The sequence below is a fragment of the Protopterus annectens genome, chromosome 5.part0, assembly GCF_019279795.1.
Source record: "Protopterus annectens isolate FY-2018-M chromosome 5.part0, PAN1.0, whole genome shotgun sequence".
NCBI lineage: Eukaryota > Metazoa > Chordata > Ceratodontiformes > Protopteridae > Protopterus > Protopterus annectens.
Window position 1 is genome coordinate 770,787,539 of NC_056735.1, and position 27,781 is coordinate 770,815,319.

Here is a 27,781-nt window from a genome sequence, read left to right on the forward strand (position 1 = left end):
GAGGAGGAATGAGATTTAAGAGACAGCAGGAACCAAATAATTTATGTAATGTTGCTTAGATTATATATCACATATATTATATATATCCTATGGTGTTTGTAAATGTGAACTTGTTAATATGGTTTGATTATTTTTATATAAATGTAAGTTTGCATGTTGCAAGTGATAACTCAATAAAGTTGTAAGAGGAAAAGCAGGGACAGAGTGGAGGTAAAATATGAAATGCACTTAACAAAATAAGAAGGCTTTTTGTCTCCTGCCATCAAAGAAATGTTATGTGCTTCATTTGTAATGTTTAAATGTGACAACATGTGAATTTGTTAAAAAGATTTGAAAATAAGAATGGAATTAGAATTTACTAAAGTGGATTAAATGTATGGGTTTTTCATTCTTAGAAGTTTTGGCAATAGGGAATGGCTGAGTTATTCTTACGTTTATAGCTGTTTGGTGTGATCATATAGGATCAGTATGTTACATATTTTTTCACAGTCCTGGTAGATACTAGACAGATTCCCCTTCTTGTAAGGGAAGCAAGGCTTCTTGAGCATGGTATTGCTTTAAATATTTTTCTTCTACAGTATTTAAATACAAAATATTTGACAAGCTTGGTTTATTTGCAGTAAGTAACTCCCTTGCACTTCCCACAGGACACATAGCCCTTATGTGATATCTTGACATGGACTGGGAAAATGACTATGCTGGCTTAGGTGGTCAGTAGGTGTGTGAAAGTGTCCAAAAATTAAATGTGTTCGGTTGTCTAATTCGTCCTTTTTTTTACTGAATTACACCATTTTGTGTGTTTAGTTTTATTTTGAAAAATAATTTAAAAGGCTGACTTTTCAAAAAACAATCTGTAGTGTGTTCTAAAAGTGAAAGTAAGTTAACAACCATTTCTTCAGCTTAAATATACATTTTTTGCTGTTTGTGTGTCATTTTGGTATTTAAATATGTCTGACACGGCAGAAATAAAAATATACATACCGCATTTGACATTTTCTGTTGGAAGGAAGTCTAGTAAAACATGAATAATGCTGAAAAATGTCACTTTGTCTTCTTGTAATCCATACAGATGGCAGTTAATTTCCTCACTCCACAGACAGCATTGTTTTATGATTGAGTAGTTCCGAGTCTGATCATTCTAAGGGGCATGCAGATGATGTATGTAGTGGTGCTTTTTAAATGTTTTCTAAGAGCACTGTAATTACATGTATGACAAGCAGTGGCAGCATCAGGCTCTTTTTCTTGCTTGAGTATGATATGGGCACTACAACCATGATCTGCATAGAACAGTAACAGCACAGAACATCCTTACATTCTAAGCTAATATTTTATCTTATTCTCCCGGTAGTCGCTGCCTTTTTCTGAACACAGTTACTTCACCATGAAGTAGATATTGTTGCAAATTCATATTTTCTGTTCACCACCACCAGAGATTTGACCAATTTCCCTGTACATCTCTTGTACTGTGATTTATTTTCTCTAAGTGTCAGAGCAGTTTTGTTATCTTCTCTGTTTAATTAACATCAAGTCAAACCTAACATGCAGGGTGAACCTTTAGTTTTATGGTAGGCTGTGACTTGGTCTTCTAAAGTTTCAGGCATACACACTAACAAACTGCATCTGTGTGTGACGTGTGGTTAAATTTCATGTCTGAGATGTACGCATTTTTCCCCATACTGCCATTTTACATGTCTTGTCTTAGCCAGTAAGAAACAAAAGTACTTCCTTTCCAGGCACGCGTAAACATAATAAGCACTGTATCTAGCATCAGTAACTTGATGAGCTCAAGTAATTGCATTGCCTGAGTTAGTCCAATAAAAGATATTATAGTAAGTTTGTGTTCCTGTGTCTTTGTGTTTTTTTTTCCCTACCAGTGGACCAACACAGCATTTCTTAATTTTTTTTTTTTAATCTGAAAGGCTAAATTACTAATATCTTTTCATTCCTTAGGACAGTCATGCAACAGAATCTGTAGACTCAACCATTTTTGTTCTTGATTCAATCTTTCTTATTTAAAAATCACAATGTCCACCTACTGGCATTACAATAATACATTTTATTGTAAAACATGTGATAATCAGCTTCATCATGTAGTCCTTGTTTTATTTCTGTAGTCAGTAGTTAGATTCTGCATAACTTTGTGTAATTCCATAACACAGCAAGTGTTTGTGACCACCACAGTAAGAGAGATGTATACCTACTGGATCTTAATAGTTAACAAAGTGGAGGAGATACAGATAGGTTGACTGGTCAAAAAGGCAAATAATATGACCAAAATTATATTAGTGCTTTGTCTGCTAATGTTATTAAGAGTAAGCAAACATATAGCTGAGTGTTGCCACTAAGGCAAATAATATGACCAAAATTATATTAGTGCTTTGTCTGCTAATGTTATTAACAGTAAGCAACATATAGCTGAATGTTGCCACTAAATGAAATGCACTACATAAAAAGAACCAAAACAATGTTTGGAAACTTTCAAGTCATATTATACCTCCTTATCTGTGTATAATAAAATAAAAACCTACACTAAAATCAAATAAGAGTGCCTTAATATTTCACTCTTGTCTCACAGCACTTGGTTTTCCAGTCTAGTTCTTGGCCATGTTGCTTCTGTATGACATCCCTCTGTCTTTGTTGGTTTTCACTTGGTGCTTCATTTTCCTTCTATATCCTTAAGACATAGATGAAACAGTAAGCCTCCAAAGTTTTCATAGTCTGTGTATGTATGTGCTTGCACACATGCATCATGCAACAGATTGGCATCCTATCTCAGACTAGTGCCTTGTCTTGCACCCACCCAGTTTCAGAATAATACCAGATCTCTTGTGACTTTAAATTAGCTTAAGTCAATTGCTGGAAAATGAATGAAGGGTGTTGCATACAGTTTGCAGAATTTAAGGTTAACAGAGCAGACCTACCAAATTAATATCACTCTGTCAAACATACCTCTCAACCTGGAAACATCAAAAACCTGGGCAAAGGCCATGAAAAATGGGTACAAATCTGTATGCTGATTAACATAAAATCTGCATACATAATTATGTAGCCTCACCCACTCCGGTGGAATTATGGGATGCCAACTTTTAAATGCAAACTGAAGAACAGATGACCAAAATATGATCATGAAACAAAATAAGAACAATAGTGTTTTATTTATATTAATATTTGAATGTGTGCAAAACTAAAATACAGTATTCTTTTAGAAAAATAATACTGGGTGAGGTTGCATTTGCCTTCAGCCTTCTTTAAATAACATAAAATATAAACCAGTCCAGAACAATAAATTATTTATATGTTAGTAATTAACACAAAACTTTGAACTTGTACCTTACTGTTATATAAAAATAAAATTTATTGTCTTGTACTAACTAGTCTACTTACTGACATGAACAAAAAAGTGCTTAACTGCACGTGTTTACTGAAGAAATGAATGCTAATACTCATGCATGCAGTATGCCTTTTAGGTTCTTCTAAATGTATGAGCAAGATCTGTTAACAGTGTAATAATGAATGAAAACTGGAAGAATTGCAGGGTTTAATAAAAAAGTCTTCCCACCAGAGACAATCAAGATACATTAAGCTACAAATATGAATCAAGGACGAACAGGATTCTATCTCAGAATTAACGTATTATTAGTTGTGTAACCTTTGATCTGAAGTAGGTACTTCATTTGTCAGCAACCTTTGGGTATCGGATCCGATCTCGGATCCGAGCCTGCAACTTGTTTCACAGCTATCAGATCTGAGCTCCTAGCTCCTCCCCTTACCCATAATCCCCTGCCAACCCTGACTGACCTCAGATCTAGTTTGCTGCCCTTAGTGAAAGCAGCTAGATTCAGAGCTCCTAGTATCGCAGATAAGTTTTCAACTTATTGTACTTGTTGTTGTAGGGAAGTGGGTATTTTGTTCAGCGACCTTCTCAGTAAGGTCCCTGAACTACATGGCACACATTATTAGGATGCAGCGAGACCTTATCAAAGAGTACGCTGCTTCCCCCCTGGAGTCCATGTCAGTGGAGGACAAACCATTGTACTCCACTCACATGGCCACTCTAAGATCTATATTCATGATGACTCATAAATTCAGATGACTCCACATTAATATGTACAGCCAATGTTATATCCTCTCTCCATTCCCTCACACAAACTGTTTTTCAGAATGTTGAAAACTGGTTTATGCAACACTGCCTCCTCTTAAACCCCAAAAAAAAACAAAGCTATTGCTTTTTACTCCTACTCATAAATCAGCCACTCCTTTCTTCTCTATAACCTCTAACAATGGTACCAACATCTTCCCAGACACTACAACCCGTCTACTAGGGGTAACTATTGATAATCATCTCAATTATGATGAACACATAAACTCCACCATTAAGTCTGTTAACAGAAAACTTGGCTCACTCTATAGAATAAAAACCTTCCTTACCCCCTCTGCAAGGAAAACAATTGCTCAGACCCACCTCATTTCCACCCTCTTTTATGCCTCTGTCATATATACCAACCTATCCAAAAGCAACCTCACTAAGCTCTCCATATGTTATAATAGCATAACTAGATTTATCACAAGTTCCCCCTTTAAAACTCACCACTGTCTTAACATCAAACAACTAGGGTGGCTAGAATTGCAAAACCATATACTCTTTCAACAATTGCTTATAACACAAAAGATTCTACACCTCCCTAACAACACTCCTATCTTGTCTAATCTTATTACTCCTTACAATAATCTACCTACATTACGCTCTGCTACCAAGCTCCTAGTTTTATCCAGCAAAGCTAATAACAAAGCCGGTGATTCCCTTTTCGCTAACACCGTAGGTAAAGTCTGGAATCAACTTCCTGATGCATTATCTACCATTAATTCTACTTTTCTTTTCAAGAAACATCTTAAAAAACATCTGAAAGCACACTGGCTTTGTCCATGTACTAACCCCCCACTGATATCTTTTTTCTTCCATTCTATAATCTTAACTCTATTCCTACACCTGTATCCACTGCCTTTAACTCTACTCCTACTCTCCTATAATGAGAATAAGATACATTTATTATTCCCTTTATCTAATAATTGCTCATACCCTTCTAGTGTGATTTTGTAAAAAAAAAAAAAAAAAAAAAATTGTTTATTTTATGTTTTCTGTATAGAAATGCTTAGTTCAATTTATTTAGTATTGCCTAGTTTTAATTCTGTAGAATTGCTTAGTTTAACTTTGTCAATTTCCTGTTTGGAGCTTTTCTCCCCGGGCCTCTACTGAAAATGGACATATATCCAGCTAGACTAGCCCGGTCAACAAATGTAAAATAAAATAATATTGAATACCTCTATGCGGCTTTTGTCCCATGCCATAGAGGGAGCCACTAGAGCCAGCGGAGCAGGCCTAGTCATGAGACGCCAGGCCTGGCTCCGACATTGTGACTTCGCGGAACCCTTCAAGGCGTCATTTGCGAATGCCCTTTTCAATGGTTCTGCTTTATTTGGCAAGACAGTTCACGAGACTTTAGTCCAGAGCGAAAAGGACGGGAAGACGTTGTCTGCCGTCGGAGTCTGCTTCTCTGCACCCCAGTGGTCCTTCTCTAAGAACCAAAAGGGACAGAAGAAGATGTGGTTCCAGAAATTGCAACATTCCCAGCCTGCTCCGGACAACCAGTCCTTCCGTGGCAGAGGAGGACAGGGAGGATGCCGCCCTAGAGGCAGAGGGGGCCCAAAGAATTTTGGGTCCAGAGAAACCTTCTCTGATTGGCCCACGCAGCAACCCTGAGGGGTTGCCCAACTGCTCCACTCTGGAGATAGTCGGGGGGTGTTTCTTGAGGCACCTGGCAGCTTGAGAGTCCATCACATCAGATCGCTGGGTGCTTCGTATCGTATCCAGAGGTTACCAAAGTCCCCTGTATCATGTCCCCAAACTCAGAAACCTCCCCGATGTACCACCCGATCAGAGGGAGGTAGCAGCTGCAGAAATTCAGCAGCTCCTAGAAAAAATAGCCATCCAACCCATCCCCCCAGACCAACGCGGATTAGGTTTTTACTCCAGGTTCTTTCTGGTGCCAAAAAACACGGGGGACTTAAGGCGAATTCTCGACCTCTCCCTTTTGAACCTGTCCATAACCAAACAAAAATTCGGGATGGTCACTCTTCAATCCATCCTCCCCCTATTGCGGGAGAATGACTGGATGTGCTCAGTAGACCTCAAGGATGTGTACTACCACATTCTGATGGACAGACTATCCAGGAGGTTCCTCCGCTTCCGGCTGGGAGCCAGTCACTACCAGTTCAGGGTCCTTCCCTTTGGCCTCACCACAGCCCCCAGGGTGTTTACCAAAGTATTAGCAGTGATAGCGGCCCACCTGAGACTCCAGGGAATGCAGGTTTTTCCATACCTGGACGACTGGCTGCTGACCGCCCCGACAAGGCATCTACTTTGCTCAGCCAGGGACTACTTCCTCCGGCTTGCTCCCCAGCTGGGCATCACCATCAACAGGGACAAATCTTCTCTTGCTCCGACTCAGGTGATAGAGTTTATAGGGGCCAAGTTGGATACAAGAAACCTTCTAGTATTCTTGACTGTGGAACGATTACAAAACCTGAGACTTCATGTGCGGGCCATCCTCCAATTAGAAGCCCCATCGGCGGAGTTGGTCCTGAGGGCTCTAGGCTCCATGGCGGCGGCAATCACTCTTTTGCCATTGGCTCATCTAAATATGAGGGTCCTGTAATGGACCCTTCAAGTACAGTTGTCCTTTCTACATTACCACCTAAGCCATCTCATTCCCCTCAGCAGGGCTTGCAGGAGGGCTGTCTTATGATGGCTCCAATCTCTGGACCTCCATATGGGAGACGTCCCTTCTCCACACCTCCTCCCCTCACCATGGTGACCACGGACGTGTCTCTCCTTGGGTGGGGGGGGGGCATTGCTCAGGCACGACGGTCCAAGGCACGTGGAACGACAGAGACCTCTTTGCATAGCAATGTCCTGGAGATGAGGGTGGTGCTATTAGCGTTGCAAGCACTTCAGAACCTTCTTCCTGTAGGAACTATTGCGATCCAGACAGACAACATGTCAGTTGTCTGGTACATCAACAAACAGGGGGGAACCAGGTCCTATCCTCTCTCTCAAGAGGCCATGAGAGTGTGGGAATGGACGACCTCCACCAACCCCTTTCTTATTACGACGCACATTCCGGGACGGACCAACATTCTGGCGGACAGGCTCAGCCACACCATCCTTTCCCCTTACGAGTGGTCTCTCAATCCCCAGGTAGCGAAGCGGATTTCTGCCAAATGGGGGCAACCCTGTTGCGATCTCTTTTCTTCTCCCTCAAATACGAAATGCAACAGTTACTTCGCTCTAATTCCCCCCTTCGGGGAATCCCCGAGAGATGCTCTGGTGCATGCTTGGCCTCCCGGTCTACTTTATGCTTACCCACCTCTACCTCTGATGCTGAAACTCGTACAGGAAGCCAGTCGGTTGGGGAGCAGAATGATCCTCATTGCCCCATTCTGGCCTCGTCAAGCGTGGTTCCCTTACCTGTGGTCTCACCTGGTAAATCCTCCTTGGATTCTGGATCCCCTACCGGATCTAATATCTCATCCCCTGAATCTCCCGATCCCGAATCTGGACGACCTCAGGTTGACAGCTTGGCTGTTCCAGTTCCACTCCTAATCAGGACTCCCGGAATCTCTTCCCCAGTTAAAGCCATCCTTGGAGCAGCACATAAACCTTCCACTAGGAAGGTCTATCGCAGTAAGTGGAAGCGTTTCTCTATCTGGGCGGAGAATCATAACTTAGATCCCTTCACAGCACCGTTACCGACTGTGTTGGATTTCCTTACAGGTCTGTTTCATCAGGGAGCTAGCTGCTCTACGGTCAAGGTTCAACTGGCAGCTATCTCTCATCATGTGGGACATGAGTCAGGTCCCTTGATTACGGCGAAATTGTGTAAAACCTTTCTAAAGGGTACCTTCCTGCTCAGACCTCCTGTCAAGGAAGTTATACCCCCTTGGGATTTATCACTAGTCCTACAGGCATTGACAGCTCCCCCTTTTGAACCTGCTGCTTCGGTTGATCTTAAGTACCTATCTTGGAAAACGGCGTTCCTTGTCGCTATTACTTCAGCGAAAAGAGTTTCTGAGCTTCAGGCCCTTAGTGTAAAACCCCCGTACTTGGCTTTTCACCAGGATAGAGTGTACCTCAGGACCAACCCCTCATTTCTTCCCAAGGTGGCTTCAGCGGCCAATATCAATCAATCCATTAACCTGCCAGTCTTCTTTCCTAAGTATCAGAACAAAGGAGAATACAAACTGCATTCGTTAGATGTGCATAGACATCTGCGCTTTTACATTCACAGGACTGCTGGTCATAGACAATCCGACCAGTTGTTCATCTCCTTTGCCAAATTTAACTTAGGTAAACCTGTCTCTAAGGTCACTTTATCACGATGGATCTCACAGTGTATTCTATCGGCCTATGAAAGTTCTGGGAGGCCCGCACCTCAGGAAGTTTGTGCACCCTCTACTCGTGCTATGTCTACCTCCGCTGCCTTTAGGTCTAAAGTGTCTTTAGATGATATTTGCTCCGCAGCCACTTGGGTCTCATCTCATACCTTTATCAACCATTATAAGCTGGACGTTATCTCCAGAGGGAGAGCATCTTTTGGCTCCGCAGTGCTCCGGAATATCCTTCCATGATGACTGCCCAAGATCCAGGTAGCTGGGGACTCTGTCCCAAAGGTTGCTGACAAATGAAGTACCTACTTCAGATTAAGAAGTTATGTACTCACCATAACGTTCCATCTGAGTAGGAAACTTCATTTATCTGCAACCATCTCCTTCCCCCTGACCTTCAGAAGTTTTAGTCCCTGGATGTCCTCCTTCTAGTCCCCTATGGGACGTATTTAACCTTTTTAGCTCCTGTATGCGGGCAAACTTGATCTGAGGTCAGTCAGGGTTGGCAGGGGATTATGGGTAAGGGGAGGAGCTAGGAGCTCGGATCTGATAGCTGTAAAGAAGTTGCCGGCTCGGATCCGATACCCAAAGGCTGCAGACAAATGAAGTTTCCTACTCAGATGGAACGTTATGGTGAGTACATAACTTCTTATTATTGCAAATTAAATTAGTGTGCCATTAAATGTGTAATCTTTGACTGTAAATTAATTAAAATGAACAAAACAGCACTGCTTGGTAAAATTCATATGCAGTAGATAATGGCTTGCATACCCTTTAATAAGACTCATGAACAAGTAAATTAATTTCACTGAAGTGTTGTTATACACATTTTAAGTTAAAAACGGTAAGAAAGACCCAGCCAAGCTAGAATCTTCACTGTGTAATGTACTAAACCTCCTGTAGAAGAACCCCATGGAATATATGCAAATTACTATTTACAAACATTTCTGTGTTTCAGCTAAAGGGCTTATAGATGCCCATGACTTTTTAAATAGTTATATTATAGTTTAGATATTTTAGAAACATAGAGCTTAAAATTAAGCCTGACGCCCATAAACATTAGGGTCAGGGTGCTTACAAAATAACCCAAATAACCTACAAACCAAAAGGTAAAATGGTCACACAGACAAACAATTGAGTAAAAAGTGCAATAAGGACCCAACCAAGGGTCTTCACTGTGTAACACCTTAAACCTCTTATACTGGAGGCACTAGGGGTCTATGCACACATTTCCATAAGGACCCACCAATGTAACACCTTAAACCTCCTATACTGGAGGCTCTAGGGGTCTATGCACGTGTTCCCTTAAGAACCCACCAGTGTAACACCTTAAACCTCCTGTACTGGAGGTACTAGGGGTATATGGACATGTTCTCTTAATAGTGCAGCAATATGTCAACAACTTAATGGCAACTTGCAATTTAGTCTCTAGATATTATGACTGTAGGGTTGTTATAAATGACAACACTACACTTCCAGTATCCTCAGATGCAACATGTAGTCTTGGATTATCTTTATTTTTTGGAGTATTTCTTTACAGATTCTTGTAAAGTAGTGGGCCTTTTTTTCATTTATTTCTTAAGAATGCAGTAGTTCTACACATGATCACCTTTTCAAGTTTGTAAGTTTGTGTCTTTCGGCTTTTCCCGGTTAGGGGTCGCCACAGCGGAACTCCGGTCCGCTAATGATTGGCAGTAGATTTTTATGTACTGGCTTGCCGGGCCTAACGCACAACCTTCAACGAAGGAACGCCCATTCACGCATGTCGCCACACAGAAGACGCTCTAACTGAGAATCGAACGGGAAACGTCGAACTTTGAGGTGACAATGCTACCGCAGCACCACCACCGCAGTTTTTTTCTCCCTATTTTTGGGCCTTTGCCCCACTTTTATTAATGGCTTTGTCCAGATTTCATGCTGTAAGACATTGTATGCTCCCATTGCAAATACAACACACGGCACACAAGTCTATGACTCAAAAAAGTTAAAACATAAACATTTTCTGTATCTTTTTTTTTATTTACCTGCTAGTGCTGGAGGTACAGGTGGAAGAAGCAGCAGCAGAAGAAATACATTTTTTCATGATGTAAGATGATGATGAATCGATGACCGACTTTCTTGGACCAGGAGGATTAATTTACACCAGAGCACAGCTCCAAGTCTGTTAGACTTGTGTTGTTTACTTTGCCCAGTGCCTTGCCTTCCCTTCACACTTTTATGCAAGCAAGTAGAAAGTGCCAAGTATGCTTTATGTAGTAATTGCAAGGCAAGCAATGAAAAAAAAAACCCAATTTATTTTAAATTTAAAAAAACACACTATCTTCTCTGTTGTCATCTGTGCCGCACCAGTATCAAATCTTCAATCATTGCTTGCTCACTCTAAGGATTCTGTTCTGTTTACTTCTGTCTCATCTGTACCGGGCCGGCCCTTCCCTCTCTCTATTCCCTACAGCAGCAGGTTGCAGCGTGCAAGACATTTGATGAGTGACGAGTCTGTCTGACGAGTCCAGCACGTGCACTGCTGCTAAAATGTTAATAAAGTAAACAAACAATTGACCGGCTTGGCTGGTGGCATCTGTACATTATACAGTTGTCATTTGGCATCTAGCAAACTAATATTTAGCCTATACTACTATTTACCTTTGTTGTACTACAAGGAGGAGGGGAGGAGCTGAAATTTTGCGGGTAAAGAGGTATGGGAAAAAAGTTTACGATGACTAACGTCAGTTTGCCTAGTGAGCATAGCATGCATGAAATTCCATTACAAACTGCACAAATTGTATGAATCTCTAAGATGAGCTGGGGTCCGGGACCTAGGGTGAAAAAGGATTTTAATGCATTTATTTTGGGAAGGGAGTTCTTCTGTGTATGCGTTTAGTTGTATGTGGCCTGCAGCTGCAGGTGTATGTTGTTGTTGAGGATGAAGTCAGACTAGACAGCACAAAGTGACTTAAATGAACTGTGTCCGTGACCATCTGTTCTTATAGTTTTAAGTTTGGAGCCGGAGGATATTGGGATTGGGAAACTAAAAATACAAATATATTATGAATGAACTAAGACAGTGACACAGTGCACTACAGGAAAGTATAATCAAAGTCACTAAAGCATCCCTACCCCTCAGCCAGAATCCGACAGGCTGGCATGCTGCTCACAAAGCTGATGTCACTGTGCACGCCTCCACATGATGACGACAGTCTAAAAAAAAAAGATGAAAAACTTAAAAAAACTTAAAAAAAAAAAAAGCCGGGAAATTAAGGGTGCCACTCTGGAATCATGGCATCCCATTAATTTGGACCTCAAAACCGGTAGAAAATGAGAGATTCGGTACAGTTGAGAGACATGCTATCAAATCAAATGAATTTAAGCAATTGACAACAACATTGGTGTTTAGTTTCTTGTACAATTTTTCAGTAAGTAGTTATATTTTGACAAATCATGTGAAAGAATGCAAAACTTCTTGCCATACCTTTTGGCTGTCTCTAATCATTGGGGAGGTCTGTAATTTTGTATCAAAGTGTTTCTCTGCTCCTTATGAAATTTCAGGTTGAGTCAGATAAATGAGCATTATGCTCATTAAGTAATTTGAGATAGTAGAACTGTATTTCAAAAAATCATGTATCATTTCAGTTTGAAAAAGTGCTAGAAAATTATACAGCAGCTCTTAGCACTTGAGAAAATATGAATAATGCCTAATGAAAAGTCTTGGTCTAAAGAACTGAATTAAGGATCAGGTGCAAAATGTTTTATGTGCTTGTATGTACTGTACACTGAGCAGCAGTCCAGTTACTCCCTTACTCTGTGTCATCTGTCAACATCTGATGATGTAAAGGGAAAGAATAGTGTATAGTTCAATAACAAAAGGTATTTGAACGGAGTCTCACTATGCCTTATACAGGTGCTGAGATTCTGTTATATTCTGTATTATTGAATCTCAGTACCTGTTATGTGCAGGACTTAGTGAGGCAGCTGAGTAAGGTTGATGTTGTCTGGTACTGAAACTCCACTTATATGTCAGACCTGGTATTGCTGGCATGGAACCTGGTCTGACATTTACATCAAGCTTCCTGGCCTTGTCCACTGCAGTAGCTGTACCTTGTAGAATGGTGTGGCCATCATACCTGCATTTTTCCTATGCAAGACAAGGGATGGGCTTGCAGGACCATTACTTCGACAGGGAATTAAATCTATTTTTTTTTTTAAATAGAAGATCGTGAGCCATCCCAACAGAGAGTTTGTGGGATGGCTCACACACCACTGAACTGTGCTTGTGTGTAGTTCCATTACAGCTCCACCTGTATATAGAACATACTTTGCTGTGAGCTGTTATTGCAGCGATTTGCACGCCCCTAGTTTTCTTCCTGAATGATCTGCTCATGGTAGACAACTAAATATCTGTGTTATTACCCCATGTGTCATGCGTTATATATTTTACTAGGAGTCTTATGCTGTTGCATTTCTCTTTTGTGACTCTCTATTTTGAATATAAATGCATTTAGTCTGTTGTTGATTTATTGACTGATTACCTGACTGTGCAGCAGTCTTTATCACTTCATGTGCTGAAATCTTCTCTAGACGAAAGAAATTGTGCCTATCCCCCCTCCATTGCATCATCAAAATGCAGGCTGACATGACTCAGCACGCTCTGCTAATGTGTCCGTCTCAAGTGTCATAACATAGTTAGGTAGGGGTTTGAATCCTGCAAATGCTCAGTGTGTGTGTGTGTGTGTGTGTGTGTGTGGGTGGGGTTGGTGTGTGTGTAAGTCTGTGGGAGAGAAATGTCCCTTTAGGGGAAGGGAAGTTGGCATAATGGTTAAGGTGTTTACCTTACAGACACAAGGTGCAGGGTTTGATTCTCACGTGGGCTAATTGTCTAGGCTTAGAATGGTCCACAAGGGCAGTTATCCAAGTAATAATCTATCTTATCTATGAACCAAATTTATCATGAAATACCTGGAAGCTGCTTAGCATACAGGAAATACTATCACTAGTACTAAATTTAAATAGAGTTCCAGTGAAGAAACTGAAGTGAAAATTACATGTTTTGAATCAGAAACCCCACTTTTCATGATAAAAGAATACTTACTGCAAAAAGTAACAGTAAGAAAAACACCGTTGCACATAATCTTTAAGACATATCTTCTAATTAAAATATGACTTACCAGTCAAAGCAATAACTTATATCCAGTATGGAGGTTAAGGAACATTTCCTTGTTGAAACATCCATTGTTAGTAATGTGTTACACCCTGTCTTCTATTCCACATTAAGCAAAGTACTACTCTTTCTCTATTTAAACATAATTTAGGCAAATAGATGGGTAACTGTTAATTCAACCCCTGGTGCAGCACTCCTGTCCTTCGTGGATAGGGAAAACATGTAAATGTCCTGACAAATTCTTCTTTGACTTGTCTGTTGGTTATTCATATGCATGCATCTCAAATCCAGCTGGGTCTGCTCCAGCTGTTCTGAATAATCAGTTCCTTCCCACTCTACTTTTTCTCCTCCCAAATGAACTTTATCTTTTTGCTCCAGCCTATTTTTCTTTTTTTTTTTTTAATTTAAGTTTGCTACAACTTATAACACCCTGGATGCTTCTGTCAATCAAATTCACTCATTAAATTTTAATATCTACAATGCTAGCCACATTCATAATCTTTATCTCTGTACAACTAGAATTTACATGCATTAGTTTTGTTTATCTGTATTTAATTTTTATGTTTTTTATGACTGTGTTATCTTTATAATATCATTGTGTGTGAAGCTTTTCTCCCCGGGTCTCCGCTGAAAACGGACCCCATGGCCTAGTCGGACACTACCCGGTCAACAAAATAAAATAAATAAATCATGTATGGGCTAAAAACTAAGATTAGATTGTACGGCTAGGATTCTTAAGATCTTCAGAGATCAGTAGCCTGGCAAGTACCTATGAACTATATATGACTGCATTATAGTACCCACAAAACAAAAGCTTTGTTTTCTGGTTAGCACATTATAGTAGTTGTGTCACCTGCTAATTCTCCATCATCTGATGTACTTAACATTCCTTCTTTGAATGAAGTAATCATGTTGGAGGTCATCTTTATCAAATTTTATATATATATATATATATATATATATATAGAGAGAGAGAGAGAGAGAGATAAAGAGGATATAGAAAGGAAAAGTACAAAATAAGCAGTTTATTGATGACCCAAAAAAGTTTTACAGAGAATTGGGAAACAAGGTAAAAGGGATTGAAAGAGTGCCAAAAAAGAAGAAATAGATACATTTTGGAGAAGTATCTATGAAGATCCTGTGGAACATAACAAAGATGCTTAACAGATAGAAGACTAAAAAGAAAGCATAAGAAGTTTAAAGGTACAGGATATGAAATGGGTTGAAGTAACAGCCAGAGTGATTGAAACAAAGTCAAGAAAAGCCTCTAATTGGAAAACCCCAGGCACAGATGCAGTTACCTAATTTTTGGTTAAAATTATTAAAATCTTTGCAGGAAGAATTAGCTATGAGTAAGAACTATTTATATGTGCACCACGAACAGACACCAACCTGACTAACAACAGGAAAAACAGTGCTCCTGCTTAAGAGTGAATCTGCAAGCTACCCTAAAAATTATAGACCAATAACTTGCCTTCCAATGACGTATAAACTATACATAGGAATTGATGCCGACACGGTTTATAGTCATTTAGAAGAAAAGTCAATTATGGCAATAGAACAAAAGGGCAGTAAAAGAAAGTCATATGGAACAAAATATAATTTGTTGTTAAATACAGTCATAGTGGCGAACTGTAAAAAGGGAAAGAATCTAAGTATGGCATGGATTGACTACAAAAAAGCATTTGACAGTATCCCGCATTCATGGACAAAAGAGTGCTTAAAAATGTATAAGATACACCCTACACTAATCAACTACATTACAGTGACCATGAAACAGTGGCAGACCACTTTGCAATTAAGTCATAATAAAGGACAAATTATTATTCCAGGGATAAAAATTCAAAGGGGGATATTCCAGGGTGACTGTCACAGCTGATATTCTGCCTTGCCCTTAACCAATTAAGCTTTCTACTTAACAGCTTAGACCATGGCTGTAATTTGGCTCCTAGAAAACAACAAAGTGTAAAGACTTCTCATCTTCTCTTTGTCGATGATTTAAAAATGTATAGCTCATCAACTGGGGAATTGAAAGTACAGCTGCAAGTTGTCAAAACTTTTTCAGATGATATAAGAATGTCATTTGGTCTTGATAAATGTGCAAAAAACAACCTTTAAAGCAGGAAAACTGCAGCACCAGGCAAGCATCAGTTTGGGACAAGAATGTGATATAAAAAAAAAAACTTGAGCAAGAGGGAGTGTATAAATATTTGAGAATTTGAAGGCTCAACAATGAAACATGAACAAATGGGAATAAAACTTAGTAAGGAATACTTTAGAAGACTGAAATTAATCCTGAAAATAGCATTGACATCTAGGAACAAAATCCAGGCTATAAACCAACTTGCTCTTCTTGTCATAACTTAGTTTTGGAGTGATTGACTGGCACCAAAACGTTTTGGATATTTTAGATAGGAAAAGAAGAAGGATGCTTCATGCTCACCAAATGATTTATAAAAATCTGTGCATATTAAGATTATATATCCCCCCTTCCGAAGGAGGAATGAGCCTCCTTGAAATTGATTACATGTATAAATCTGCAATCGGGAGACTCCACACGTATTTGCTGACCTCACTAGACCTAAATGTAGTGAAAGTTTTGAAACATGAGGAGAATAAATCTAAGATGACTTCTCTGCTTAATTTAGCAGAAACATATTGGTGTAAACCAAAACCAGAAGAAGATAAAATCAAGCAACAACTGAATGTGCCAAAAAAACAACAGAAAGAATATAAGGTGAAATACCACATGAGAAGGCAAGAAATGTGGAAAATGCATAAATATAGTTGCAAGTGTAGAAAACTTCTGGAAGAACCTCATGTTGATCAGGAACGAATGCAGGAATGGCTAAAGAGAGGTACATTCAAACCAAGAGATGAAAGGTTAATATTGGTGGCCCAAGATAGTGGGCTGCGTACACACTGGTTTACAAAGTCCATTGAACATGTGGGAGAAACGGACAAATGTAGGTTTTGTAAAACTGAATCGGAAAGTCACACACCTTGTTGCTGGTTGTGACATACTAATGGCAGAAGGACTGTATACTGAATGTGGCAGGACTGTTGCACTGGGGATTGTGCAAACATGGTATTGAAGTGGCTGAAAAATTCTGGAAACATGAGCCACAAAGCATCATAGAAAATGATGAAGTTTACATCACATGGGATCACCCATTACCAACAGTTCATAAGATAGATACTAGAAAACCGGATATAGTCGTCCATGAAAAGAAGACAAAAGTAGCATTAATCATTGAAATTGCCACACCAAGTGACTACAGTGTCTTGCACGCAGAGAGACACAAAGTCATAAAATATCAGGTTCTGCAGGCAGAAATGAGGGCAATGTAGAAGAAAGACACCCAGACAGTCCCCATAGTAGTAGGAGCAACGGGTCTTATAGAAATGAATCTACAGTCGTATTAGATATGTTACCAATACATGTAACCCAATACCAATTGCAGAAAGATTAATTACTGGGCACATTGAAGGTGCTGCAAAGCGCACTTCTTGTTGACATTAAAGATTGAAACAATATTAATTTCATGAACTTTAATCGTACTTTGACTTAGGAATGGGGTCCATTCCAGTCATGGTATTAGAAACCCAAAAGTTTTGGAGAAATTAAAAAGAGAGAGGTATAGCTAGACATGCAGACAATTTCAGCCATGACTAAAGCAATTCAGATACTGGGTCACCTTTGCAGGGTCAGAACATTTTATCATTTTTAATCATTAAACTTTGCATATGTGCTTTTTCTTTTTAAGAAATATTCACTCCAGCTAAATAAAACTGTAACATTCCTGCCTTCCCTAAAAACTCAGCTCCTCTTCCTAAACATTATTCTTCTTGTATCCCCACAAATTCCATTTATTTCCTTTTTTGTAAAGATCCCACCTGCAGTTTTTTTCCTCTCCTTTACAATGTTCAGTACTTTAAATGACATTTGGCTTAGATTTTGATTTCCATTTTCTAGTAATTGCTATTTATGGCATTTAGTAACATTAAACTTAGTAAGACCTTCCTATAGCTATACAATTCAGATCTTTTGTCCTAGCTCAAAAGAATCATTTCTTTAGTTAAAACAGTTGCTGTCACAACATTTATGACTTGGTACTCTCTAGGGAATTTATAAAATCTGCTAGTGTTGCATTTCCAAAAAACATGCTCCAGTTATTTCTTTCTTCCTCATCTCACTTCCAGCATTTGCCATCCACTTGAGGGGAAAAAAATCTTAAGTTTGCTTGAGGTATAAAAATAATTCTGCAAGCACTTTCAAGTAAAAATCCTAAGCCATGTGGACTTTTTGTTCCATGCTTTGAGCCATACATATGTCCTCCCATTGCTCCTTTGTAAATTGCCTGTCCGTTATTTGTTTCCAATCTTTTCTAGTCACCTCTATCTGATTGTTATAGTTCTCATATGATATTTGATATGCCCAACTAATTATCCCTTTTTAACAGTAGCTTCTGTTCCAAACTTGGCTAAAAACTCTGTCAGGGCTGGTCTTCCACTTAGCACTTCCCTATCCCTTTCTCCTAACCTGTACTCCTGTTACCAATCCCTAGTAGAGAAGGTAGTCACTAACCTTCATTCCAATGCGTGGACTCATCTCACTTTATCACCTCTCGCTTTCTAGTTATGTATGCTTCCAGTATCTTGGCTCCTTTGCTAATTTTCTTCTGTAAATCCCAGCTCCTCTTGCCTGGTTTTTATACCCCAGCTTGTAGTCTACCCGAATTGGTAAAATCTCCTTTCGACTTTCGTCATTCCTGTGTTGGCTTAGTTCCTAGAATACTTTCTGAATTCTCCCCGGGGAGCACGTCAGTTGCCCTGCTAGACAGGGGTCCAGAGAAGTAAATATTGCGGAAAGAAATATCCAGGAAATTGTTATGGCTAGGCTTGTATAGGCCATAGGGCCGATAGCCTAGTACCAACCTATGAACCTATAATATAATGTATTTTTTTTGTTATTGTACTTAATGATCTGCATCCAAAATCCTACTCTTTCCTTTTTTTCTTGAACTTCACCCCTGCCTATTTCATCATCATCTCTTTCCACTTTGATTTATATTATATATATATATATATATATATATATATATATATATATATATATATATGAGAGTTTTAACTGCATAGGTCTAAACTGTCCCTTCAAATCAGGTATGATGATGTGAGGTATTGCCATCTGGGTAGGGGAGTATAGGGCAGTGCATGTGTAACAAATGCCAGCATAGTTGACTGGAGTTTTGTAAATAATTTTGTGTCATTTGACTATCAAACTGACTTGTACAGATGCTTGTGTTAAAATGTGTCAACCATGTTATTACAACTGATTAAATCTTAGCAAAGCTCTGAGTGTGTATTGTACCAGAGTCAGGTGATCATATGTGATGTCATTCTATAACTAGCTCTGATGGGATGGAATTCTCAGTGCAGTTTTTAATTGTTTTCTTTGGAACCTAATATAAAAAAATCTATGCCAGTTATCACAGACCGTTGTTCAGTTAGTTCAATTTTAGTTTGAAGCTCATCACCTTGCCTTCTGGAAATAAGCATATCATCATCTAATCTTGCCTTGCTGTATTAGGTTAGCTAGGGTGGCACAGTTATTCTTTAGACAGTCAGGAAATACAGTGAGATTAGTTCAGTAGTATTTAAATGCATCTGTTTGAATCTGTTCAACTGTGTTATTTTAATTTCTGCTGTGATTGAAACTCTGGTGTTTATTGTACTTAGATATTTAGTGTTGTCATGCTTTCTATTTTATTATTTGTTGCTAAATTTTAGAGAATACTTTTAACATCTTGAGAGTACTTGTGCTTATTTTAGTGAAGCTGTGGCCACTCCAAAAAGTATTGCTGCTTTGGTTACATCCTACTGTTTATATTAGTATTGATTTTACTTCGTGTAATTGGATACCCTTGTAAGAGCCTGAGAGTGGTTGACTTGTGGCAGCTTGATTACCTTATAGTGTGGACAGAAAGGGTACATTTAGTAAATTTGTACCAGCGTTTCCCAGGAGAGGTGTGTGTGTGTGTGTGTGTGTGTGAGAGAGAGAGAAAAACAAATTCCCAAGTGTGGGTGTGTCAGCTACTTGGAACTGGGGCACAGGGCTCCACAGTGAGTCTTATTTGGCATCTGGAGAAGCAGAGTCTCCAGTCCTTGGTCTGCAGTGTGTTTCGTGTGTCCTCTTGGGGAAATGGTGCTTGCTACAGAGAACTGCATCTAAAAATACTTTGTAAATTAATTTCTGTTTTTAGTGACTGTCTCTCACTGGTGTCAGTGGTTAGGATTGATTCTCCTTGTTTACTGGCCTGGGGTAGAGAGGCTGTTACATCAGATAATGTTGAACTACCTTGATCTGTAAGGGAATCAACATATCCCATTTAACTCTTGCTTCTTCCCCTCCAAAGTAAATTCCTTCACTTCTATATTAATTTTCATCCACAACTTTTCTTGCTGATAGAAATCCACCTCTTCTCTATGTAAAACTAAAGGGACTAAAAACATTTTCACAGTTTTTCTCTTGCTATCCATAACCATGTGCTTCCTGGTTGGCATTTCTTGTATTGTACTTTGTTTAGTCCCTTACAACTTATCCTTAATTGCCATGATAAAATCCTTTGTAATCCATAACCAAAATACTTCCTCTTATGTTCCCATAAATATGGGTGTTGCTGAACCAGTTCATGTGTGAGTACATAGTTTATTGATATGGCCTTTGTTTCATCTTCTTGTACCCAGAAAGCACTTGAAATTGTCTGACAATGTTCCATAACCCCAAAATGTCCTTTCCGTATTTATCAAGTACAAAATAATATCATCTGCAAATAAAACTATTTTTCTTGATTGCCATGCAGTTTTTATCCATGAATTTGAGAGTCCATTATTTTCTTTGTCAGTGGCTCTAAATATAAAACAAATAACAAAGGGGAGAGAGGACACCCTGCTTGGTTCCTCTACTCAGACTCGCTTCATCAGTGAGGAACCCTACCACCTTATTTCTTGCCTCTAACTCTTCACATAGCCTCCTAATCAGCCATCAGGGAATGAAAATGGCACCATTACCCTACTCATAAAATTGTGTCTGACTTTTTATCAATGTTGTCTCTACTTCAACACTCACCAACATTGTTTTCTTGCATTCTCCTTGCCTCTAGATCATCATTGCTCCACTAGCATTGTTAAATATTTGCCTCCCCACCACAAAACTATATTGATCCATATCTGTCACATTTGTCATTTCTTTTGCCATTCTCTTTAGTCAGTATAGGTATAAGCACGTGGTATCTGTACTTTTCAAAGAGAATAGATAAAATAGATATAAACGCTTTTTAATTATGGTTTAAAATTGAAACGGGTATATGAAACTGGATCTGAAGGGTAATTACAGTCTTTGAGTAATAAGGCCACCACAGCTTTTTTCAAGATGCTGGTGCTCCCCCTCCCCCAAACATTGTTAAACAAAACAACCTTCCAGACCTTTATTACTTTCTTCCCTACCAACTTCCCAGCTTCCACAGAAATAGTTTGTTCCTGGCGATTTCACTGTTTTATTTAGCTTTGCCATTTTTATCTCATCTCTTGGCTATTAATTATTGAGTTTTATATTCCACTAACCTTGGCAGAAAAAAATCTTCCATAAATATTTACATTTGTGCCTTTCCTTGGGTTATACATGCCACTGTTTTATACAGTTTTCATAAAATGTCTGAAATATCTCTAATTCCTCTGTGGGATTACCGGTTATTTTTTTATAGGCTCCCTAAATTTAATATCCTTTTCTTCCTTCTGTTGCCTACGCTGTTGTGCTAAATGCTTTTGTGCTCTGGAATTATGAAAATATTTATGTAACAGCAGCCTTTCTAAACTTGTACGTATTGTCCAAATACAGCCTCGTTTTCCCTTTAGCACTGTGCACTTGCTCTTCTTGTTCTATGAGATTTCTCTTATTCTGCAATACTTCACTTTTGTCAACCCTTCCAAATTATTCCTATTACTTTTTTCACTTATCTCTTTCTCTCTTATTTTTACCATATGTTTAAATTCCATTTTCATTTTATCCCACTCACTAGCTATGCATTTTGAAGAAATTTCTATCTTCCCTAATAATTCTCAAATTATTTCCACTACCCATTCCGTAAATTTCTCTTGCTTTAACAAATAAATAGAAAAGCACGAGGGTCACGTCACATTTTTACTTGACTTTCCTGCATCTTTATCTTAGTTTTTATTGATGGCTCATCTGAAATAGCTAATTGATGTGTCAAAACTTTCAACTAAGTACGTATCCTTGTTCAAAATATAATTTTGTTCCATCTAACCCAGTTATTGTACCTCGGAATAATATGCATTGCTCCGCTTGATTCATACTCACTGTTGCAAATCAGGTTCCAGTCCCCAAACATAAGTAGTATTTCCATGCTGAAATCTTACATTATTTCTCCCAAAATTCTCAAGTGCCATAAAAGGAGTTTTAAGTGCAGTATACATGCTTACCAGTGTAATCTTCCTCTCCTGCTAATAACCCCTCCCTACCACAAAATCTACTTTTATTGTTTTCCCCCTATTCTGTCACTTTTAGAGCCATCTAAAAATCAGTATTATAACTCCAGTTTTCTTTTGCCCCCCCCCCAATGTTCTGCTTAAAGTCCACCCTGAAATCCTTTTTGTTAAATTTGTTTGTTGTTTTCTACCCAAATGCGTCTCCTGCAGTATTATTATTTGCAGCCTACACATCATAACATAATTCAGTACTTCCTGCTTTTTGTCTATAGTTGTAAGACCATTTATATTCTATGTTAATATGGATAAAGTACCTGTTATGATAGAAAGCTGTTACTCCCAGTTGTTATACATGATATTTCTTTTGAATGTTTGCTTTTAGCTTATATACTCACACTAATGTTTTGCAGGCTGATGTCATGAGTAGTTTATTTCCATCTTCATATGAACCCGTCACATTTTTAAGAATTTTTGCTTCAATAAAAACACACAAAAAACTAAATGTATTTTCAGGGCCCCCATTTTAAAGTCCCACAATCATACAGCATTGTATGTATTTTAAAAAATGAAGTTTACCTCTCCAGATAGGAGCAGTTTCCCTAGATTGACGGCTGAATGCACAGGTTCCAAAATTAAGGTCATCTATGCTACAGTGCATGTTAGGGTATGTGTTCCTATGCATCCTATTTTTTTTTATCTTTGTTCACTTCACAAATGTGAAAAACAGCTGCATGGTTTTGGTAAATATTAACTTTTAACCCTAAGAAAACATGGACCGGCTACTTGTAAATAAATCGTGTCTTGCATTATTCACTTCCCACTGTTTCAAACATCATTTATTTTTCACTCAGCTGATTGCCAATGTATATTTAAATCTTTATTACATTGTAGCGTTTATGTTTCAGTCAACAGTATTCAGACCTGTCATGATTAACTGCTTGTCTCCAAGTAAATGCAGATGGTAACACAAAAAAGCATATAGTAACTTTGCAGATATATGCAAGAATAGCTACACCTGTAGAATTCTTTTCTCCTACTGAAAGCCATTAGAAATGAAGACAAAGAGGTACTAATATTGCATTTGCAAGGAATTGATACTGTTTCCATGCCTTTCACCAATTTATCTTATTTTCAAGCCTACTTATAGTTAATTGCTAGGCTAGCTGCCCTTGTAAGCCATTTTAAACTTAGCCAATTTCCCTTTCAAAAGTGAGAATCAAACCCTGTTTCTTGTATCTGTGAGGTAAACACCTTAACCATTTTACCAACCCTCAAGCCCTTGCTTATATCTGTGCAGCTTAAGCCAGGGACAATAATCTAGATATCTGCCTTTGTAAAACTGGGGAATTATGATCTTAATTCTGCATATGTAATCAGTATACTTTACCCCCCCCCACCACCACCACCACCACCATGGCCCAAGATCACAACATTATATTACATGTAACTTGCTTTTCTCCAGCCTTTCTTATTTTGTTACAGTATAAAATATGGATATCATACAACTAAGAAAAATACTTTATTGGTGTAATTATCTTTAACATATCCAGCAGTCACTAATAAGACTTCCCCATCTCACATTTAAAATATCTTTAACTGTACAGTATACATAACTGTTTTATAATATAACATGCCATTTACATCATAAAAAGATCAACATTTTACTTTGTTATTTCTGTATTCCTTTCAGGGTCACTCTGAACAATAATGACATAAAGTGGGTATATGATTTGCAGTCCACCCATCAGTTTAACTTACTCAGCAAAATTCCACTCCTTCTCATCCACTTCTTACAAAGTTACATTTCACGTGTCTGTGCCTGTCCAGTGAGTTGATGGTTTATAATCTCTTATTTATTTACTAATTTAAAAAGGTTGCTAATATTCATCCTTATCTTTATCTTTCATCACCAGTCTCTGGTTCAAGTCCAGTGTACTCCTGATTCTTCTAATCACCTCCTGTGTTTTTTATTTCTGTTTCTCAAGCATTTTACTTTGGAACAGTGGAAAAGGTTTCACTGATAGTCTCTCTCTGGGTGTTTTTTGTCAAAAGAATAAGAAAGACGGTCTCCTTCTGCTTGTTGAAATTATCTGAAGAGGTTTCTGGACTTTGAATGAGATCTGTATGACGTTCTAATGAGAAAAATAACTTTTAGAATAAGATTAAGTTCATTTATTGATTAAGTTCATTGAAGGATAAGATTAACTACATTGGAGGATTTTGTTTTTCTTTAAAGATGCTTTGATTATTCCTTTTCTCAGGAAGCCTTCTTTAGATCCAAGTACAATGTAAAATTGCTAATTATCACCTTATTGCTAATCTTTTTCTTGCAATGATTATTAAGAAAGTGGTTTATGTTCAATTTAAGTACAGTTACAAAAATGCAGTCAGTGTGTTTTGCAATTTTAGTGTGAGGTTGTAGTTATCTCCTTTGTCCAATGGTCTTGAGTTAATACTTTTATGTAGCAGGCTTGCTCTAGTGGAACAGCACCCCCCCCCCCATCACTACCAGCATCACCACATTTGAGGTGCATAGCGCAAAGCCACCACATAGAAATGTTAAGTATAACTGCTTTTTCTTTATTCAGGAGTAAATGTCTGATTTTTCAGTCTTCTATAAAAGAAAATAATTCCTGAATGTCATCCTTGACTGATGACTAGTCGCCATCTTAGGCTGCATCCATAAAAGACTGAAGTGATGCAGGTACATCCTAACTTGTCATCTTTGCAAGTTTTGTGCCTGTTCTTTCCCCAATATTTTATGGAGAAAATTGATTGCAGTTTGCATTCAGGGTGTATAGTTTGGGAGTATTCATAGAAAGCACTTTGACAATGAAAGTTTGGTTGTCAACCATAGTGAAATCCTCTTATTTTTTTAGGAACATTTCCAGGTTCAAATGTCTAATGTCTCATGCACATTTTAAAGTGGTTATTCTTGCACTGATATCAACCAAATTTCAGTGATACAGGCTGTTTTTCAAGAATGGAGAATCGGAATTTTGTCTTTTGACTGTAGCTGCAAGTAGTAGTCAAGTTACACCTAATCTCAGAGCTCTTCAGCATCATCTTTTCGTGGCCAAATATACCTTTAAGATCTTGATACTTATAGTGCCCTAAATGACCTAGGGCCGTCCTGTCTTAAGGACCTTCTGGTTCCTTGTGTTCCTTTGTACTCTTTCTGGTTTTGATTGTAATTATAAGAATATGTTTAGAAACATCAGGTAGATGTTTATTTTCATTGTTCTGCATCTTTGAAATTCACTGCCTTCTTGACTTTGGACATCATAGTTTGAGGCCCATAAAATATTTTCTGGTTTGGGATTTTTGAATCCTTATCCGTAAATTGTCAGAAATATAGAAATGTTTAATGTCATTTTCAGTATGTCTTGGTGTCCTATGGCTTGATCTCCTGATAGCATTGTTATGTCCATAGAGTTTTATATATACAGTTGTTCCTGTATTTTATCTGTTGAAGTACTTTTTGTGGCAGTTTATGGACTTACATTTTATATATTTTTCTTATTTTTCAACACTTAATGAATGTTTTATTAAATCCAACCAAGCCAGTTATTGAATTATTTTGACAAATGGCCACAGTACTGGTTGAACTTCTTAACATCTCATACTGTATTGCAAGATAACTCTGCATTTTAGTCTTACTTTTTTATGTATAAAGCTGTTTTACTTTAATATGACCTCTGTAAAAATGACTTAAGATTTCCAGAGGGACCACTTTATGTGCTGACATTTCATCTTGATAGTTTCATTTCATCTGCCTTACAGGATTCAATCCAAAGAATTTTGCTTGCCATATGTAAGCAGGCAGCAGAAACAACTAACATCTATGAAAAACACAGGATCCTTATGGTCTATCATCTGTTTGTTAACCTTTTGCTTAACGAAATCAAGGAAGGATTAGGAGGAGCCTGGGCTTTTGTTCTTCGAGATGTCATTTACACTCTAATTCATCACATAAATGACAGGTAATGATTGCTAAATTATAAAGATATTAAGGTTTCATTTGGTAACCATTATAGGGATCATAGTTTGTTTTCCCTTTTTACTGTAATGATTTTCATTTTGTGCAATGTTTATTATTTGATATCTTCTTTACTCTTCTTTAATGTATTAGCATGCTCTGATTTTGATATATTGCATCATTTTTTGAAATCCATAGTGGGCTGTTTAACCATTTTAACCAGGAAGTTATATCCAGAGGTCAAAATTACTCTTATACCACATCTCTCATCTGTTCCTTATTTACCTCATATTTTTGCCCTTTTTCTCATAATGTTTTTCATTTTCTAGTAAATCACTGAGGATTGTAGTAAGGTATTAATGCCAGAAATTAGAGTATCATATCACTTACTGTTCAAAAAATTCAATGTGATGCAAAACCTGATTTCTGTTAATTTTTTTGCGTGAACTAGAGTAATGATTATGGGCCTTTGCCCACCTTATTTTTGGCTTTGTCCTGAATTCTTTAGCAAAGAAATTGAGAACTATATCACAGATGTCAGTATATATGTGTGATACTTTATGGAGCGTCTGATTTCCTCCTAGTTGACTTAACTATATAGCAAGTTTGTTAGCTAAGTTCCAAACTGTAGCTGGAGGCATTTAGATGCATATCCCATGCTTTGGATGCAGATTACTTCCTGTCTTACACCTTTTGCTTGCTGGACAGATTTTGACTTGTGCAAACTTGAATTTGAATAGGCGGGCAGTGAATGTGATGAATGTTTATTTGTAGTTGCCTTAGGTTGCTGCCAAGTGCTTTGAAAAGAGTGATTGTGCTTTGATATCTGAATATATATATATATATATATATATATATATATATATCTATATATGTATATCTGATGTCTGTTTCATTCCTCCTCTTGGTTAGGTTATGGATCTGACTCATTTTTACAGACCAGGATCCAAGTCTCATGCTCCACCCACTTATAATACACTGTCCTTTGCCTAACTACCTCAGATCTCATTTGCTGCCTGCAGTGATAGATGTGGTTTCTCTAGTCTTGAGCATTTTTTCATGTTATTGACAGTAGGATTTCTACTTTTGTCTCCAATTTTCTCAGATAAGTGCTCTGTTTTCCTTTTTCCTCCACTTCTGTAACAGTGCCGGGTTTGAATCCTTCCTTTCTTTTCCTTGTTCTGCATTTGGGCTTTGCCTATGCTTTTCACTCTCTCTCTTCCCTATTAGCCATTTTTTAGGCTTGTTTTTTTTTCTGCAGTTTAAAAAAAAAAAATATATATATATATATATATATATATATATATATATATGTATAACTGTATCCATCTGTATATGTATATAGTTGTAGTCACTCTGTTTTGTTAAGCTATTTTTGATTATGTCTGTTATACAGTGAGATAGTTGCTTTTACTGTTATTGCTGTGTTTGGGTTATTTTTTTGAGGTGTGCTTTGCTTTATTATGTCAGACAAACCAGTGGGTTTTAATAGGTGCTCTGAATGCAGTCGGAAGTTTCTGCATTCGGATGCACAACATTTCTGTTTATTGCCTTAGACCTGAGAATCTGCATTTGGCTTTATCTATCTGTGAGGCCTTCAACCCTAAGGCTGTCGCCGACCGTGAAAATAAGTTGATCCCCAAGGGCCTCTTGCCTGCTTCTTCAGATTTCCCTCCAGGGGCTCAAACCACCTCCAA

At 38.1% G+C, this 27,781-nt stretch overlaps 1 protein-coding gene across 3 annotated transcripts in view; it reads left to right on the forward strand.

Moving 5' to 3' along the window:
• Positions 1–27,781, forward strand: part of ATM (ATM serine/threonine kinase) — a 3,174,581-nt gene that overhangs the window by 1,274,011 nt on the left and 1,872,789 nt on the right. For all 3 annotated transcript variants that reach the window (XM_044072618.1, XM_044072619.1, XM_044072620.1), the window contains one exon: positions 25,889–26,088. In XM_044072618.1, the coding sequence (XP_043928553.1) occupies positions 25,889–26,088 (200 nt within the window). The remainder of the gene's footprint in view (positions 1–25,888; positions 26,089–27,781) is intronic.